This window comes from Lepidochelys kempii, chromosome 1 (assembly GCF_965140265.1).
Source record: "Lepidochelys kempii isolate rLepKem1 chromosome 1, rLepKem1.hap2, whole genome shotgun sequence".
NCBI classification, from domain to species: Eukaryota; Metazoa; Chordata; order Testudines; family Cheloniidae; genus Lepidochelys; species Lepidochelys kempii.
This window is the reverse complement of record NC_133256.1, coordinates 46,793,570-46,810,174: the sequence shown is the minus strand read 5'-3', so window position 1 is coordinate 46,810,174 and position 16,605 is coordinate 46,793,570. Positions and strand designations below refer to the sequence as shown.

At 37.8% G+C, this 16,605-nt stretch overlaps 1 protein-coding gene across 5 annotated transcripts in view; it reads right to left on the bottom strand.

Moving 5' to 3' along the window:
* Positions 1-1,695: 1,695 nt before the first annotated feature.
* B3GLCT (beta 3-glucosyltransferase) overlaps positions 1,696-16,605 on the bottom strand; it is a 141,024-nt gene continuing 126,114 nt past the window's right edge. For 2 of the 5 annotated variants that reach the window (XM_073341270.1, XM_073341285.1), the window contains 2 exons: positions 16,123-16,267; positions 1,696-2,610 (listed from right to left, as the gene is read on the bottom strand). In XM_073341270.1, the coding sequence (XP_073197371.1) occupies positions 2,599-2,610; positions 16,123-16,267 (157 nt within the window). In that variant the 3' untranslated portion in view covers positions 1,696-2,598. Of the gene's footprint in view, positions 2,611-5,450; positions 8,058-16,122; positions 16,268-16,605 lie in introns of those variants that run through there. The other 3 variants (XM_073341261.1, XM_073341250.1, XM_073341276.1) reach the window with 3 other exon arrangements.

Here is a 16,605-nt window from a genome sequence, read left to right as displayed (position 1 = left end):
TAAATAATTAAGAGGACAGGCCCCTAATACAGCGCAATCTGGATTGCTTGGTTTGCTTGCACCCAGTTTATATCTGTTTTCATTTGGCCAAATGTAAAGTCCTGCATCTCAGAACAAAGAATGTAAACCATATTTACAGATTGAGGGATTTTATCCTGGGAATCAGTGATGCTGAAAAAGACTTGGGGATGCTGGTAGATAATCAGCTAAACATGATCTCCCAATACACTGCTGTGGTCAAAAAGGACTTGCCAGCAAGTTAAAGAAGTATGGGCTAGATGAATGGACTATAAGGTGGATAGAGTGTTGGCTAGATTGTTGGGCTCAATGGGTAGTGATCAATGGCTCCATGTCTAATTGACAGCTGGTATCAATTGGAGTGCCCCAGGGGGTTGTCTTGGAGCTGGTTTTGTTCAACATCTTTATTAATGATCTAGATGATGGGATGGATTGCACCCTCAGCAAATTCGCAAATGACACTAAGCTTGGGGGAGAGGTAGATATACTGGAGGGTAGGGATAGGGTCCAGAGTGACCTAGACAACTTGGAGGATTGGGCCAAAAGAAATCTGATGAAGTTCAACAAGGAAAAGTGCAGAGTTCTGTACTTAGGAAAGAAGAATCCCATGTACCGCTACAGGCTGGGGACTGACTGTCTAAGCAGCAGTTCTGCAGAAAAGGACCTGGGGATTACAGTGGATGAGAAGCTGGATAGGAGTCAGCAGTGTGCCCTTGTTGTCAAGAAGGCTAATGGCATGTAAGGCTGCTTTAATAGGAGCATCGCCAGCAGATCGAGGGAAGTGATTATTCCCCTCTATTCTGCACTGGTGAGACCACATCTGGAGTATTGCCTCCAGTGTTGGGCCCCCCACTACAGAAAGGATGTGGACAAATTGGAGAGAGTCCAGTGGAGGGCAACGAAAATGATCAAGGGGCTGGGACACATGACTTATGAGGAGAGGCTGAGGGAACTGGGCTTGTTTAGTCTGCAGAAGAGAAGAGTGAAGGGGGATTTGATAGCAGCCTTCAACTACCTGAAGGGGGGTTCCAAAGAGGATGGAGCTCAGTTGTTTTCAGTGGTGGCAGATGACCGAACAAGGAGCAATGGTCTCAAGTTGCAGTGCGGGAGGTCAAGTTTGGATATTAGGAAACACTATTTCACTAGGAGGGTTGTGAAGTACTGGAATGGGTTACCTAGGGAGGTGGTGGGCTCTCCATCCTTAGAGGTTTTTAAGGCCCGGCTTGACAAAGCCCTGGCTGGGATGATTTAGCTGGCATTGGTCCTGCTTTGAGCAAGGGGTTGGACTAGATGACTGTAATGATGCTGCCTTTGGTGGCACACTTCTGAGAGTACCAATTCAGGACAAATTGCTTAGAGCAGGGCAGTTACGGCTCAAGGCTGGGGTTCCTTTGCACACCAAGGCAAACCAAACCAGCAAAACAGAGTAGATTTCAGTTTTACCCCACTGGCTAACCATAAGTCACACAAGCAATTCCCTTTGACACTCCAGTTTCCCAGCATCACTACCAGTGCCACTCGTTATGGGGACGAATGGTTATGAAAACCAATGCCCCAGCAAAAGAAAAAACGGTTCTCTTGATCCCAAAGGACCAGGCCCAGGTCAATATACAAGACAGAACTTACCCACAAATCACGCTGTTGCTAATCCTCTAGAATCTAAAATCTAAAGGTTTATTTATAGAAGGAAAAAGATACAGATGAGAGCTAGAATTGGTTAAATGGAATTAATTATATACTGTAATTGCAAAGTTCTTGGTTCAGGCTTGTAGCAGTGATGGAATAAACTGCAGGCACAAATCAAGTCTCTGGAACACATCCACAGCTGGGATGGATCATTCAGTCCTTTGTTCAGAGCTTCAGTTTGTAGCCAAGTCCCTCCAGGGGCGAGAAGCAGGATTGAAGACAAGATGGAGATGAGGCAGCTGCCTTTTATAGTCTCTTCCAGGTGGAAGCACACCTTTGTTCTTCTGTACAAGATCACAGCAAGAGGGAGTTTGGAGTCACATGGGCAAGTCACATGTCCATGCATGACTCAGTTCTTTACAGGCTGACGCCATTGTTTACATGTTAGTTTGAATGTTGCCAGGAAAGCTCAGATGTGGATTGGCGTCTTGCAAAGTCCATTGTTAGTTAAGTGTTTTTTGACTGGGCACTTACTGAAGAAGCTGACCAACTTCTTCACTGAGGCTACTTAGAATCAAAACACACTGATATACAAGTACATAGCCAATATTCATTACTTCAACTACAAAAATGATACACCTATACAGATAGCATAATCATCATCAGCAAATCATAACTTTTCCATAGACATCTTACACAACAACCTTTGTACAATATTTGCTGGAAATATATAACAGTGGTTGCAGCAATAATCTATATGGTCACAGGTTATGTCAGTAACGTCACAATGACCTCCTGAGGTCTCTTCCAGTCCTAATCTTCTATGATTCTATGATAATACAATCCTTGGATACAGAAACAAGGGAATCTTGAGTAGGAGTAGAGAGGTTATTTTATCTCTGTATTTGGTCCTGGTACTCCTAGAACATTGTGTCCGGTTCTGATGTCCACAAATCAAGAAGGATGCTGAAAAATTGGAAAGGGTTCAGAGAAGAGCCACGAGAATGAGTAAAAGATTAGAAAATAAGATGCAAGGAGCTCAATCTATGTAGCTAATCAAAAGCAAGGTTATGGGGTGACTTGATCACAGTTTGTAAGTACTTACAGGGGAAACAAATATTTGATAATTGGCTCTTCATTCCAGCAGACAAAGGTACAAAAGGATCCAATGGCTCGAAGTAGAAGCTAGGCAAATTCAGACTGGAAATAAGGTGTTACTTTCTAACAGTGAGGGTAATTAATCACTGGATTTTCCCAGCGCTGTCTTGGATTCTCCATCACTAGGAATTTTTCAATTAAGATTATATTTGTTTTTCTAAAGGACATGCTCTAGTTTAAACAGAAATTATTGTGGGGAAGGTCTATTGCCTATGTTATTCAGGAGGTCAGACAAGACGACTGAGCGTTGAGGAGCTTCATGGAACTGCCTCCTAAACAAATGATTGCTATTGATGACTTCTAGCAATGAATTCCATAGGCGGTATTCTCTTATTCTCATTACACATTATGGAGCAGGGTAAAAGGAATAAATTTCACTATAACTGTCATAATGACATATATTGAACAAAATCCTCTTACTTTTCTCCTTTCTAGACGAAATAATCCTAGTTTGTGCATCTCTCATCGTGTGTATGTATGTACACATGCACACACACACACTCTCATTCACTGCCTCTAACAGTCTTCATTTCCCTTCTCTGGAACTTCTCAATTTCAGGTAGATCTTTTCCCAACCATCACTTATCTCACTTCTTAGCTTTGTGCCTTTTTATTATGGTCTTTTAAGGTAAAGAGTGTTAATTGCTTACATTTTCTAGAGTTACCAAGATTTTTTTTTCACTACATAAATGCATAGCACATGTTGGGATGAATACATTATGGACAGAACAGTCATCAAAGCCACATGCAACATTGCACTTGTATAGTTCATCCCACCAAAATAACCATCCCTTTTATACTAAACTACATCTACTGCTTGAAAAATATATAATATTGAACTTCTTGGCTTCAAACTCCAGACCCTTTATTTCAATCTGTGCTTACAATTTCTAGGATGTTCTTTTCAGGATCATTTCTTAAGACAAACGTGGTTGACGAACAACTAATCAAAGTTTAATTTGAAACTATGTGTCCTATTATCTGCTGATTAGACAGATAATGGACAATTCATAGCAACATGTTTTTGATCTTTTGTCCTGATCAAATGTAGATTTGTTCAAAGGCTAACCAAAACACTCCATAATTATTCTGCTACTAAATTATAATTTGGAAAGACAGCACATCTAAGAGAAAGACATGCTACATTCTGGGCAACATGCAAATAGAAAACAAAACACTGACTTATAAAGTAAGCAATATTTGTTTCCATGGGATCAGACATTTCTCTGATCACAAGCATTTCCCATTTTCAGGGGGAGTTCAGCCACCTATTTGAAAAAAATTGCTGGTCAACAAGAATGGCACTTACTCATTAAAAATATTTTATAGTATTTATACACCGTATTCAGAATTTGATCAAAAGAAGCAAATCTTTTGCTTTCCATAACATACTGTTTGGATCAAAATGTATTTTCTATTACATAGTTAAACCATCTAGTCCAACAACCTACAGTTCACTGGGAGTTAAGTCTTGATAAATGGCTGAGTGCTCCAAGTTCCGTCAATGTGAACAAAGAGCTTTGATCTCTCATTTTTGTGGTGGTCTTTGTGATATGTTGCATGTGCCCTACTGTATTAATAGCACTGATATGTCAAGATTTTTCTACTATGAAGATTGCCTATAATATTCAAAAAAAGGTATAATTAACCGCTAGATTCAGAGAATTGAATAAAAGGAAGCCAGATATCTTAGTACCTGTTGACTAAGTATTTGTCAGGTTAAGTTTTCCATAACCATTCCCAGATTTTCTTATGCCATGGTTCTTAAACTTCTTGGAAAGGGAATTATGGACATATTCAATGCTTAATCTTCCTCTGCTTCCTGCAAAGCTGAGTCCCAAACTCCTCCTCTATACTTTGCCATTGATAAGCCTCTTGATCCACCTCAGAATTCTCTGCTTGTTTCAATTTTAACAGAGTCCCAGGGACTGAAGCGCTTTCCCCCATATTTAGTTTTCAGATACTAACATTCTTGCTTTGCTAGATAAAAATGAATTTAAAATGGAAAGCCTCATTTAGATCAAGCTTTCTTTAATTCTCTGTCTTCCCTATTTCTCTTCTCTGCTTCAAAGTAACCGCTGAAAAATCTTGAAAGACTTGAATTTTTTCTCCTTGGAGAAAAGGGTTTTTTTTGTGCTTTTGCCTTTCTCATAAGAGACACTTTCTGCTGATAATTAATAAGATGCAGCACTATGTCTTGGGGGCAGAGAAGATGGGGTTCTGTGTATTGTCAATTACTACTTCTGAGGCTTTCAAAAATAGTTTACCAATGCAGTAAAGAGATTGTTAAAATGATCTAATCTGATCTGCATAAGCAGGGCATAGAATTACAGTCAGTGGAGGAAAAACATTTTTTTCTATGTTCTAAGGGCTCCCTCCCCATCCCATAGTCTAATATAGTGGTTCTCAACCAGGGCTACGCATACTCCCTGGGGGTATGCAGAGGTCTTCCAGGGGGTACATCAACTCTTCTAGATATTTGCCTAGTTTGACAATAGACTACATATACAGCATTAGCAAAGTCAGTACAAACTAAAATTTCACATAGACACTTATTTATACTGCTCTATACACTATACATGAAATGTAAGTACAATATTCAAATTGATTTATAATTATATGGTAAAGATTAGAAAGTAAGCAATTTTTCAGTAACAGTGTGCTGTGACACTTTAGTATTTTTATGTCTGATCTTGTAAGCAAGTAGTTTTAAGTGAGGTTTAACTTGGGGTATGCAAGACAAATCAGACCCCTGAAAGGGGTACAGTAGTCTGGAAAGGTTGAGAGCCACTGGAACAATATGACTTCCCTTAGCACCTCATCCCCTGCTCCACCAAACACTGAAATTATATCTGTACCCTCTATTCTCAATAACACCTAGTTTAAAGAGTCAACGCTTGCTCTGACTTTTCTAGGTGTTTGATCTTAGGACCTGAAGGTTCAGGACTGCAACAGAAGTCTCCCCCAATTCCAACCTCCACAATACTCATAGCCATCTCAAAGAATTGCAGTAAAAGCTAGGATAATGGCAAAATAAGGCAGAGACTTTAAAAAGCTGCTTTGTTTGCAGTTCTGGAGGGAAGTTCTGGCTGGAAAGCAATTCTTTCTGTTCATGTTCCTATGCTGTGCTCATCACCGTGGTATCTGAGTGCCTTCCAGTAGTGCATTAACTAAACAATATAACTAACATTTGTCATGTATTTGTTCTCTTTCCTTCTCCCTAGGAGGAGTGTGTGCATTGGAGTGTCTTATATTGGTAGGTGTGGTTTTAGGTTTTTTTGGATGGTTAAATCATAGTGCCCTCCGACCCGTCTGGTGATACTGTGTATTATTTGTTTTGCATTAGCACCAGGAACCCATTGTGCTAGGCACTGAACAAACAGAGTTTGTAATCTGCCTTTACCATTTGCACAGAAAGAGACACAGCCAACCAGCATGGACTGGAGAAAGAGGTCAGGAACCAGAAAGAATAACACTGTTTGAACTCTTTTTCTTTTGGTGCTACTGACCTCTGTTTTGTTAACTTTATAATATCCTGTGGTGTATTTACCACAAGGAGCACTGGATAAATGAGTTTAAACATTCCAAAGTGTATTTGGTCTTTGAAGAAGGATGGGAACAATGCACTCAAAAATCTAAACAAGTATGTTTTTATTCAGTTTTAGGCTCACGCAGTTCTAAACAGTAAACCTAATTAACAATACATCCACGGTACCAAAGAATGTAGCTCTGGTATCAGTAGAAATGTCTACTGTTCAAGGCACTGATATTGGTAAGAAAAAGTTACATTATGTTGGTTACACCTATATCAACATTCTTTTAAACCACTAAGAATGTGAGCACTGTTCAAATGCTTAAAAATCCACAAGCTACGTTCACAAAAGGTGCATACTTCTCAGTGATTACTGAATTACTTCCCCATTTAGACTTGGAGTAAGTATTGCATTACTTTGGAACTGAAACAAGTGCTGAACTACAGAAAATATTGTAAGATGTGTACAAATAAACAATTTCAGTAATATGGCTTTAAGACCCTGCATTTGGTTACAACATAGCAAGCAAAGTTAGATAACAGCATATATACACGATATGCTGTTGTCTTAAAAGGAAAAAATCCTTTACTGTATAAATATTAGTTTAGAACATACTAAAGCCAGATTTTATTCAAATATCTTTACAAAACTGAATTATACATAGAAAACAAACAAAGTCAAATATGCAGCACTCTTTACATGTTAATATTATATGCATTATATTACTTAGTTGTATTTTTTTACTATGTATAGTGCAGATGATATAAATTGTGGATGTTACAAACTAATTTTTAGCTTGGCACTTAGACACTATGGTGATATGCACATTATAAATATCTAAACATTAGATTTTCAAAATTCCTTAAGAGACAAACATTTATATTTGCCAAAGATAGAAACTGTCACCTAGGTTTTTTTAATGAATCATGGCAACATCTTGTAATCAGTTTAAGAATCCCAGACCTTCCTTTGGATCTGTCCCATGCATCCGCAACATCTCTATTTGGAAACTATACAAAGCACAGTACATGATATTTTCCTTCCAGACCACTGTTTGTTAGAACAGTCACACCTCCCTACCCTTTCATTACCTAAGGCCTGATTCTGACTGATTTCAAGAACCCAGAAGTTCCTCTGAAGTCATTGGGAAGTGTAGGTATTCAGTACCTTTTAGAATTAGGCCCCTAAATATAGAACTTAGGCCACTATTAAACAGTGAAGAAAAGAGAAATGTGAATTGCTGGTGTTTGATAGAGAATTCCAAAAGGGAACACACACAAATACTGTATACAACGTTTAAAATGTTAAATACAATGGTCACAAGATTCAAAACTCAAGGTATTTTCAACAATAAATCCTCAAACCACACACACACACACACTCGCAAGCTGGTTCCCTCTTCCTTTTCTAACAAGTGTAACATGTAATGGATTGAAACATTTAGGGTTCTATGCAATATGGCAGACAAGTAGTACAACACAACACCAAAACTACAGTACAGCCTGTCTCTCACTAATCTGCAGTACATTATTGAGATTTAAAATATTTTATATATTATAAATCTTCCCTAATACGTCTCTGTTTCTTTTCAGTAAATGAATCTTCCATCTTTGGTGCCAGCCATGTGAAATACACCTTCACGGGATCAATGTTCCAATGCTTGTGAAATGATATTGGAATTTGGTGAGCAAGGTAGTCCTTTGGATAGTCCATTGGTCTTGCCTAAGATGGGAGGATAAAACAAAAATGCTAGTTCTCACCGGTTTAAAAAATGTTTTAGAACAGTAAAGTGAATTTTGGATAAAGAATCATCACTAAATAGACTTCTCATCTCAAATATTTTGACATCAGTAATATAGTATTACTGTAAAATATTCCACAATGATTGCAGTCATTTTTACATAGTACTATTAAACTGACTGGCTTGCATTAATCTATATTCATGTATCTGTCTTTTAAGGACTACAATCATCATGGTGTCATGGTGTTTGAGTTCTACTACTCAGCTAGACAAGGTTATAACTAGGGTTGTCAAGTGATTAAAAAAATTAATTGTGCTGTTAATAATAGAATACCATTTATTTAAATATTTTGGGTGTTTTCTACATTTTCAAATATATTGATTTCAATTACAACAGTATACAAAGTGTATAGTGTTCACTTTATACTTTTTATTACAAATATTTGCATTGTAAAAAACAAAAGAAATAGTATTTTTCAATTCACCTAATTCAAGTATTGTAGTGCAATCTCTTTATCATGAAAGTTGAACGTGCAAATGTAGAATTATGTACAAAAAATAACTGCATTCAAAATAAAACAATGGAAAACTTGAGAGCCTATGAGTACACTCAGTCCTACTTCTTGTTCAGCCAATCGCTCAGACAAACAAGTTTGTTTACATTTGCAGCAGATAATGCTGCCTGCTTCTTGTTTACAATGTCACCTGAAAGTGAGAACAGGCATTTGTGTAGCACTGTTGTAGCCAGTGTCACAAGATATTTACATGCCAGATGCACTGAAGATTCCTATGTCCCTTCATGCTTCAACCACTATTCCAGAGGACATGTGTCCATGCTGATGACTGGTTTTGCTCAATAACAATCCAAAGAAGTACAGACCGATGCATGTTCATTTTTATCATCTAAGTCAGGTGCCTCCAGCAGAAGGCTGGTTTTCTTTTTTGGTGGTTCATGTTCTGTAGTTTCCACATTGGAGTGTTGCTTTTTTAAGACTTCTGAGATACTGCTCCACACCCCATCCCTCTCAGATTTTGGAAGGCACTTCAGATTCTTAAACCTTGGGTCGAATGCTTTAGCTATCTTTAAAAATCTCACACTGGTGCCTTCTTTGCATTTTGTCAGATCTGTGGTGAAAGTGTTCTTAAAACGAACAACATGTGCTGGGGCATCATCCAAGATTGCTAGAACATGAAATATACGGCAGAATGCGGATAAAATGGAGCAGGAGACATACAAGTCTCCCCCAAGGAGTTCAGTCACATTTAATTAACGCATTATTTTTTTAAAAAGTATTATCAGCATGGAAGCATGTCCTCTGGAATGGTGGCCGAAGCATGTAGGGGCATATGAATGTTTAGCATATCTGGAACGTAAATATCTTGCAAAGCCGGCTCCAAAATTGCCTTTTTCTCACTTTCAGCTGACACTGTAAATAAGAAGTGGGCAGCATTAGCTCCTGTAAATGTAAACAAACTTGTTTATCTTAGCAACTGGCTGAACAAGAAGTAGGACTGAGTGGACTTGTAGGCTCAAAAGTTTTATATTGTTTTTGGGGATGCAGTTATGTAACAAAAAATAGATATATTTGTAAATTGCACTTTCACAATAAAGAGATTACACTACAGTACTTGTATGAGGTGAATTCAAAAATACTATTTCTTTTGTTTATCATTTTTACAGTGCAAATATTTGTAATAAAAAATAATAATAGACCTCTGGACACTTTGTATTCTGTGTTGTAATTGAAATCAACATATTTGAAAATGTAGAAAAACATCCAAAAATATTTAATACATTTCAATTGTTTAAAGTGTGACTAAAATTGCGATTAATTTTTTTGAGCTAATCACGTGTTAACTGCAATTAATCAACGGCCCTTGTTATAACATGTAAAAGAAGAGGGAAACAGCTAGAATATTTTCACAAATGTTTGTATTATGTTTTCAATTACATTTTTCATGTTGTACCAAGCTGCAAAAGTTTAAAGTAATATAGAATGAACTCATAGTCAGTTTGTTTGTTTTGAGGGGACCTGCCAGTTTAGAAATTATCATATTGAAATTATTTCATGACTATCTGATTTCAGTCTTTGCCAAGTTGCGAATATGACAGACATGGAAATGAGGGATAATCTTAACTGGCCAGGCACACCAAAAACAAATAAAACTTAGTGAAAAAATCCATGCCAAGTACTTTTTCTAGTTGTTTTCTTTATTCACAACTCAACTCCAGACCTTCTTATCCCAGATAATCCCAAAACTAGCATTTAACTTTTTATAGCTTTATTTTAGCGGTTGCTAGAACCTAATTGCTCTCAATATATATATACATACACACGCACACGTACGTTGCCTAACACATTCCACCACAAAAGATTCTTACAACCCTTTTTTGAGAAGCTTTTATGTTGATGCAGCACACCTTTGAATTGGGGCAGGAGGAAAGCCCTTGGGCTAGAGAAGTCTCTTTTCTTTTGTCCTATGAAATTCCATTTAAGTTTTGCTGAGAGAGAGATTTTTGAAAATTGTCATTTCTCTTCTCTCACTTGCGTTTCCTCAGGAAATTTTTGACAGAATGCCAAAATAATAACTAAACACAAGCATTCTGAAGTGCTGCTACAACTGCTGCAATACCGATTTTTAAATGCTTTGGAGCTGCAGGAGCAGCTGCGGGATGTGGGGCAGCAAGAGGAATGCTGAGGCAGGCTCTGGCCCCAGCAACCCACATCCCCACTGTGGGGGCACCACATAACAAGAGCTCCCTCAGGTCCTTCCTGGGAGGAAAGGGAAAGACAGTCTGAGCTCTCAACAACAATCCCCTCAAGCATATTCTTCTTCTTTAGGATCACAGTTTTTCCTATCAAATGGTTGAAGTCTGTGCTGCAGGCTGAAGGGTCAGGGTTCAAATGCTGCTGCTGATGCATGATTTTGTGTCTGTATGGGAGGTGTTATTACAATTGTACATAATATATTTATTTTCACATTCTTCCTTTTAAGAAAAACATAGGAAACTACATTAAAAATGTTAAGAAAAGGTTGCAAAGGTTGTAAAGACCAACACTTTAAAGTTAAGAAATGCCGCATTTGTGGTTGCCTGTGTAATCTCAAATCTTCTCCCTTGCAAATAAGCATTATGATACAGTGTTTAAGTACATTATTATATAAAGTTTTTTAACAGGACTCACATCTCATCCAAGGCTTTATCTTGCACCCATTTATTTTCTGTACAGGATCAGGGTTTCAGTGCATAGCATGGATGCACAAAGAGGTAGAATTAAGGTTATATGGGCAACCATAAATCTGGCATTTCCTAATTTTTAGCATTTGACTTTGCACTAAAGTCCAAAATAGTTTTCTTTTAATATAGGTTTTTCAGTATGTACTATAATTTAAAAAATGTTGAAAGTCAATCTTACCTCCAACATCACTATGTGGTCACATCAGATGAAAATTGCTGTGTTTTTTATTTTGTTTGGTTATTATTTTGTGATCCTGTAACTTGTTTTTTGTATACATTTTTGTTCAACAGTCCATCTATGGGCACAGGGTTTGGCTGCATGGAATAACCTGCAGGATCTATTGGTTATAGCTATTGGCTATGGCTGTGTGGTATGTTTACCATAAGGGACAGTTTGCATGGCATACGTTGATATCTCTCATTCTTGTCTCAACACCCAACCTAGTCACAAATTTCTGTGGTCTGGCCCAAAATTATTTACCGTATTAGCATTCCCTCATATGATCCCTTATATCCATGCCAATATATAGACCAAAACACTGTGCACTCTTATTTCAGTGCAGGACCACATTGTGTTTCTTTGTGTAAAAAAGGACATTGCATACCTTTGGGCCTCTAACGTTCACAACCAATCTAGTAAAATTAAATTAAAATATTTTTAATTTTTTTAAACAAACACACAATTTGATCCTGCACTGAAATAAGTGCATATAGTGTTTGTTTGAACATTGGCACATATATAGGATCAAACAAAGGACTGCTATTAGGGTAAGTAATTTTGGGCCAAATGACAGAAACTTGTTTTAAAATTGGGGAGGAAACATTTTATAATGTGTCCCTATTTTATGCATTGCTTGGATTCTACGAAGAGAAACCTAAGGTTAGGGTCATTCTTTTTGCTCCAGTTCTAAATGCTGGATGCCAGAACTGTCAATGTGGCAGGCTAATAAGTCCAAGACGCTACCACCATACAGAGTAATTGTGAAAATGTGAGGCTCTTATGATGAAAAAGATAATTGATTCCAGAAGATATTACTCCTTTGCCAGATATCTTCACATTGTTACCCTTTGTCAGCTACATTCAAGGAGACAGAATCAAAACCAACCCAAATGTGGCCGACTTCTCAGTGCAACAGAAGTATTCACTTTTGTTTGTTAAAAAAAACTTTTGGGGGGAGAGGTAGATATACTGGAGGGTAGGGATAGGGTCCAGAGTGACCTAGACAACTTGGAGGATTGGGCCAAAAGAAATCTGATGAAGTTCAACAAGGAAAAGTGCAGAGTCCTGCACTTAGGAAGGAAGAATCCCACGCACTGCTACAGGCTGGGGACCGACTGGCTAAGCAGCAGTTCTGCAGAAAAGGACCTGGGGATTACAGTGGATGAGAAGCTGGATAGGAGCCAGCAGTGTGCCCTTGTTGTCAAGAAGGCTAATGGCATGTAAGGCTGCTTTAATAGGAGCATCGCCAGCAGATCGAGGGAAGTGATTATTCCCCTCTATTCTGCACTGGTGAGGCCACATCTGGAGTATTGCCTCCAGTGTTGGCCCCCCACTACAGAAAGGATGTGGACAAACTGGAGAGAGTCCAGTGGAGGGCAACGAAAATGATCAAGGGGCTGGGACACATGACTTATGAGGAGAGGCTGAGGGAACTGGGCTTGTTTAGTCTGCAGAAGAGAAGAGTGAAGCGGGATTTGATAGCAGCCTTCAACTATGTGAAAGGGGGTTCCAAAGAGGATGTAGTTCGGCTGTTCTCAGTGGTGGCAGATGACAGAACAAGGAGCAATGGTCTCAAATTGTAGTGGGGGAGGTCTATTAGGAAACACTATTTCACTGAATGCATCGGATGAATTCAGCTGTAGCTCACGAAAGCTTATGCTCAAATAAATTTGTCAGTCTCTAAGGTGCCACAAGTACTCCTTTTCTTTTTACTATTTCACTAGGAGGGTGGTGAAGCACTGGAATGGGTTACCTAGGGAGGTGGTGTCTCCATCCTTAAAGGTTTTTAAGGCCCAGTTTGACAAAGCCTTGGCCAACTTGGTGGGATGATTTAGTTGGTGTTGGTCCTGCTTTGAACTGGGGGTTGGACTAGACCTTCTGAGGTCTCTTCCAACCCTAATCTTCTGTGATTATATGATTTTCCCTACAAGAATTCAAAGGAATATGAGCAAAGCATTTATGTAAAACAGGTTTCAATTGCAGTTGTTCCTATTAAACTATTTAAATTTGTCCTTTGCAATTAGATTTATACTAAAGAGGATTTCAGTAAAAATGTATATAAACTCCCAAAATAAGATTTTATTCTCTCTCAACACTTTAGTGTCTTGCTGACAAAGAAATAAGTAATGTAAAAATGTTTTTCTTTTTCTACAGTAACAAACATAAGAAAAAAGGAGAACAGCATATTAAGGAAGCTAAGCTAAAAATTGATTTACAAGCTACTGTATGCTTTCATTACTGATGGATGCATTAATAAATGCTCCATAGTGCTTTCATGCCATACTTTGTATATTCCTTTCCTACAATCAGGTAATACAATTTGACATTAACAAAATCCTGTTCTTGGGATTTTCTTCTTTGATATTTAAGTTACTGAAATGCTTATTTAAAAAACAAAACAACCACTGAAGAGCCAAGAGGGAGTCTAATACCCTGAGGCACTTTGAAAATCTCAGCATTGGAGAATATCTATGGATTTGATGACCTTAAGAAATTTATTTTGACATAGACAATTATTGAACTACTCTCACTTGAGCCTGGCAAAAAACCCTCTTTCAGTAGTTTTACTTTGAAATTTATATAAACCCTCTGCTGTTTTGATAAGGAACAAATCTGCTTTAACTGCATCTGTATTAATTACAACGTTCTTTATATTTCAGATTACTTTAGATAACTCTGACTTAAAATGTATGACTCTGTATATCATCATAGATGCTTATATACTACTCTCCTGATTGTGCTTTCTCTATTTGATCCTTTATATCATGCTCTGGGGACTCAATTACTGTATACAATTATCACCAACCGTGCTAGTTAGATATTTTTTACAGTGCCCAAATGCTAAGCCAGAGGTGGTGCCTGAAGCCTACCTAGGGAGCAAGAGGAGTTTAAGAGCATATGAGCCAAGCATGTGGGACTAAACATAGCAGCCTGTTGTGTGTCCAGCCTGATCATCAGTTTGCAATCTGCCCCAGAGTAAAGGGCAGAGTTGTTGCAGGCAGGAACCCAAGAGGGAGTCTGTAACTCAAGGAGTCACAATCTATTGCCCCTCCTCCCTGCTACTCCTGTGAGGAAGTAAACTGTGATGGGTCAGTCTATCTATACTTGTTGCAGCATATACTCCCCATGCCCTTGCATACCTAGACTGCTGGGCACACTGAGACAAGGCTCCACTGCTCCTTCACCCATCTGTGTGAGTGGAGACTGCTGCAGCTCTGTGGAGACTGTTTATCCACATATGCAGCAATCAGTGGTACAGCACACTTGCGCTAAGAAGGAAAACAGCACTTTATGCCTCCTTACTTGTTGCCCGAGCATACAGAATAAGACACAATCTGACCCTATATAATTAAAGATATATTTACAACTTATTTAAAAAATATAGTACAGGTAGCCATTAATTTTAGGAAATAAAAAATGATAATCATTCATATTTTGCTTGCTCTATCATCGGAATCAAATGTCTGATGATGGAAAAAGGTATTTTTACCAATTTTTTTATTGGTATGTATTAATCTAAAAAGATGATTTCCTGGCAAAAAGTCACATCGCAGATCTACAAGGAATCAAAATCATTAATTGATCTGTTAGGAAAGTTGACAAAATGTCCAGGAGGTAAGCGGTCTTAAAAAGCATTGTGAACTTTGGAATTTTTTTTATATTAGCGTTCTGAAAAAATATCTGAATAGGTTTATAAAATAAAGGTGATATGAAATAATGTAACAAATGAGGATGGATTTCAATTTTGCTAAATTTTATAAATTAAATAAACTAGAAAAAATGGTTAGGTACACCGATGACAAAACAAGGAATTAAATTTTCTGGAGACTTTAAATCTGTGAATCAGATGGGAGTCTTGGGTACTCTCCCCTCAAAAACATTTCCAAAATATGTACAATTTGGATCCTTTTAAACAGCATATCTTCTCCTATGCCCATACCACATGACCTTCTCCCCCTTTTTACTTTCGCTTGCTCTTGTGCCGGCTGGTTTTTACAGTTCTTTGCTAGTGAAAACAATTTTTGCCACTCTAATTCCTCAACTTTTAAGACTTTCCCGTAGCAAATATAGACAGGATGAGACTACTGTTAGAGTTTGTAAATATTCATGTATCTGGGGGTTTTCTATAGGACCCATCACTGCAGTATTTAAGGGCCAGATTTTTAAAGGTAGTTAGGTGCCTAAAGAGGCAGACAGACACAGAATAGTATTTTCAAAAGCACTTCCAATCAGACTTAGGCACTTCATCATTTTAGAAAATCCCACTAGGTGCCTAACTAGCTAAATTTAGTCCTAAATCCTTGTCATTGCCAGGGAAGTAGGACTGAGACACCTCTGTAGCACTATTAAAATGGATATTTGCCCACATTTTACATTTTTTAAAATCTACTTTATCTGTTTTATCAGACTTTCTCTGGGTGGAAGGGGTGAGCGAGGCGGGGGTTGTAGTGGGAATGTCTGAGATTGAGACAGTTTAAAATTATTGGTATGGTCCAATTTATATGGGATTTTAAGGAGTTGGGTGCACTTTAAATGAATAAGTTAAATAAATATCAATTTTCAATACTTGTAAAAATGTGTCTCTCACCTGATGGAAAAGTGGACAATGTGTTATGGGGATTCCTAAACCACTGAAACACATTCCAAGGACCATATCGTCTGGAGCATCATTGCTGTAACACTGGCATTTACTAGCAAGTAGTTTTTGGATTGCTTCTCTGCTGAAAACCATCCTAAACAATAAAAGCAAACAGAAAGTATGAGACACTCATTAGTAATATAGTTGAATAACTGTATTCCATTTCCATTTATTAAGTCTTGCTCAGTGGAATAAAATCACAACATGGAATGTAGTCCACTGGTGTACAGTATTTGGGAAACTGAAAGATGTGAGAAGACAGCATTCAGGCTTGAATTCTTAATGAGGATTTTTCTGAGACATATTTATTCTAAATAGTAAGATCAAATTATGATGTGATTTATTTAATTACACAAAATCTTAATTACCCAACATTTTACTTGCTAGTGATCCTTACTTGTCCCTTACCTCCACACATTATTTCTTGATGCA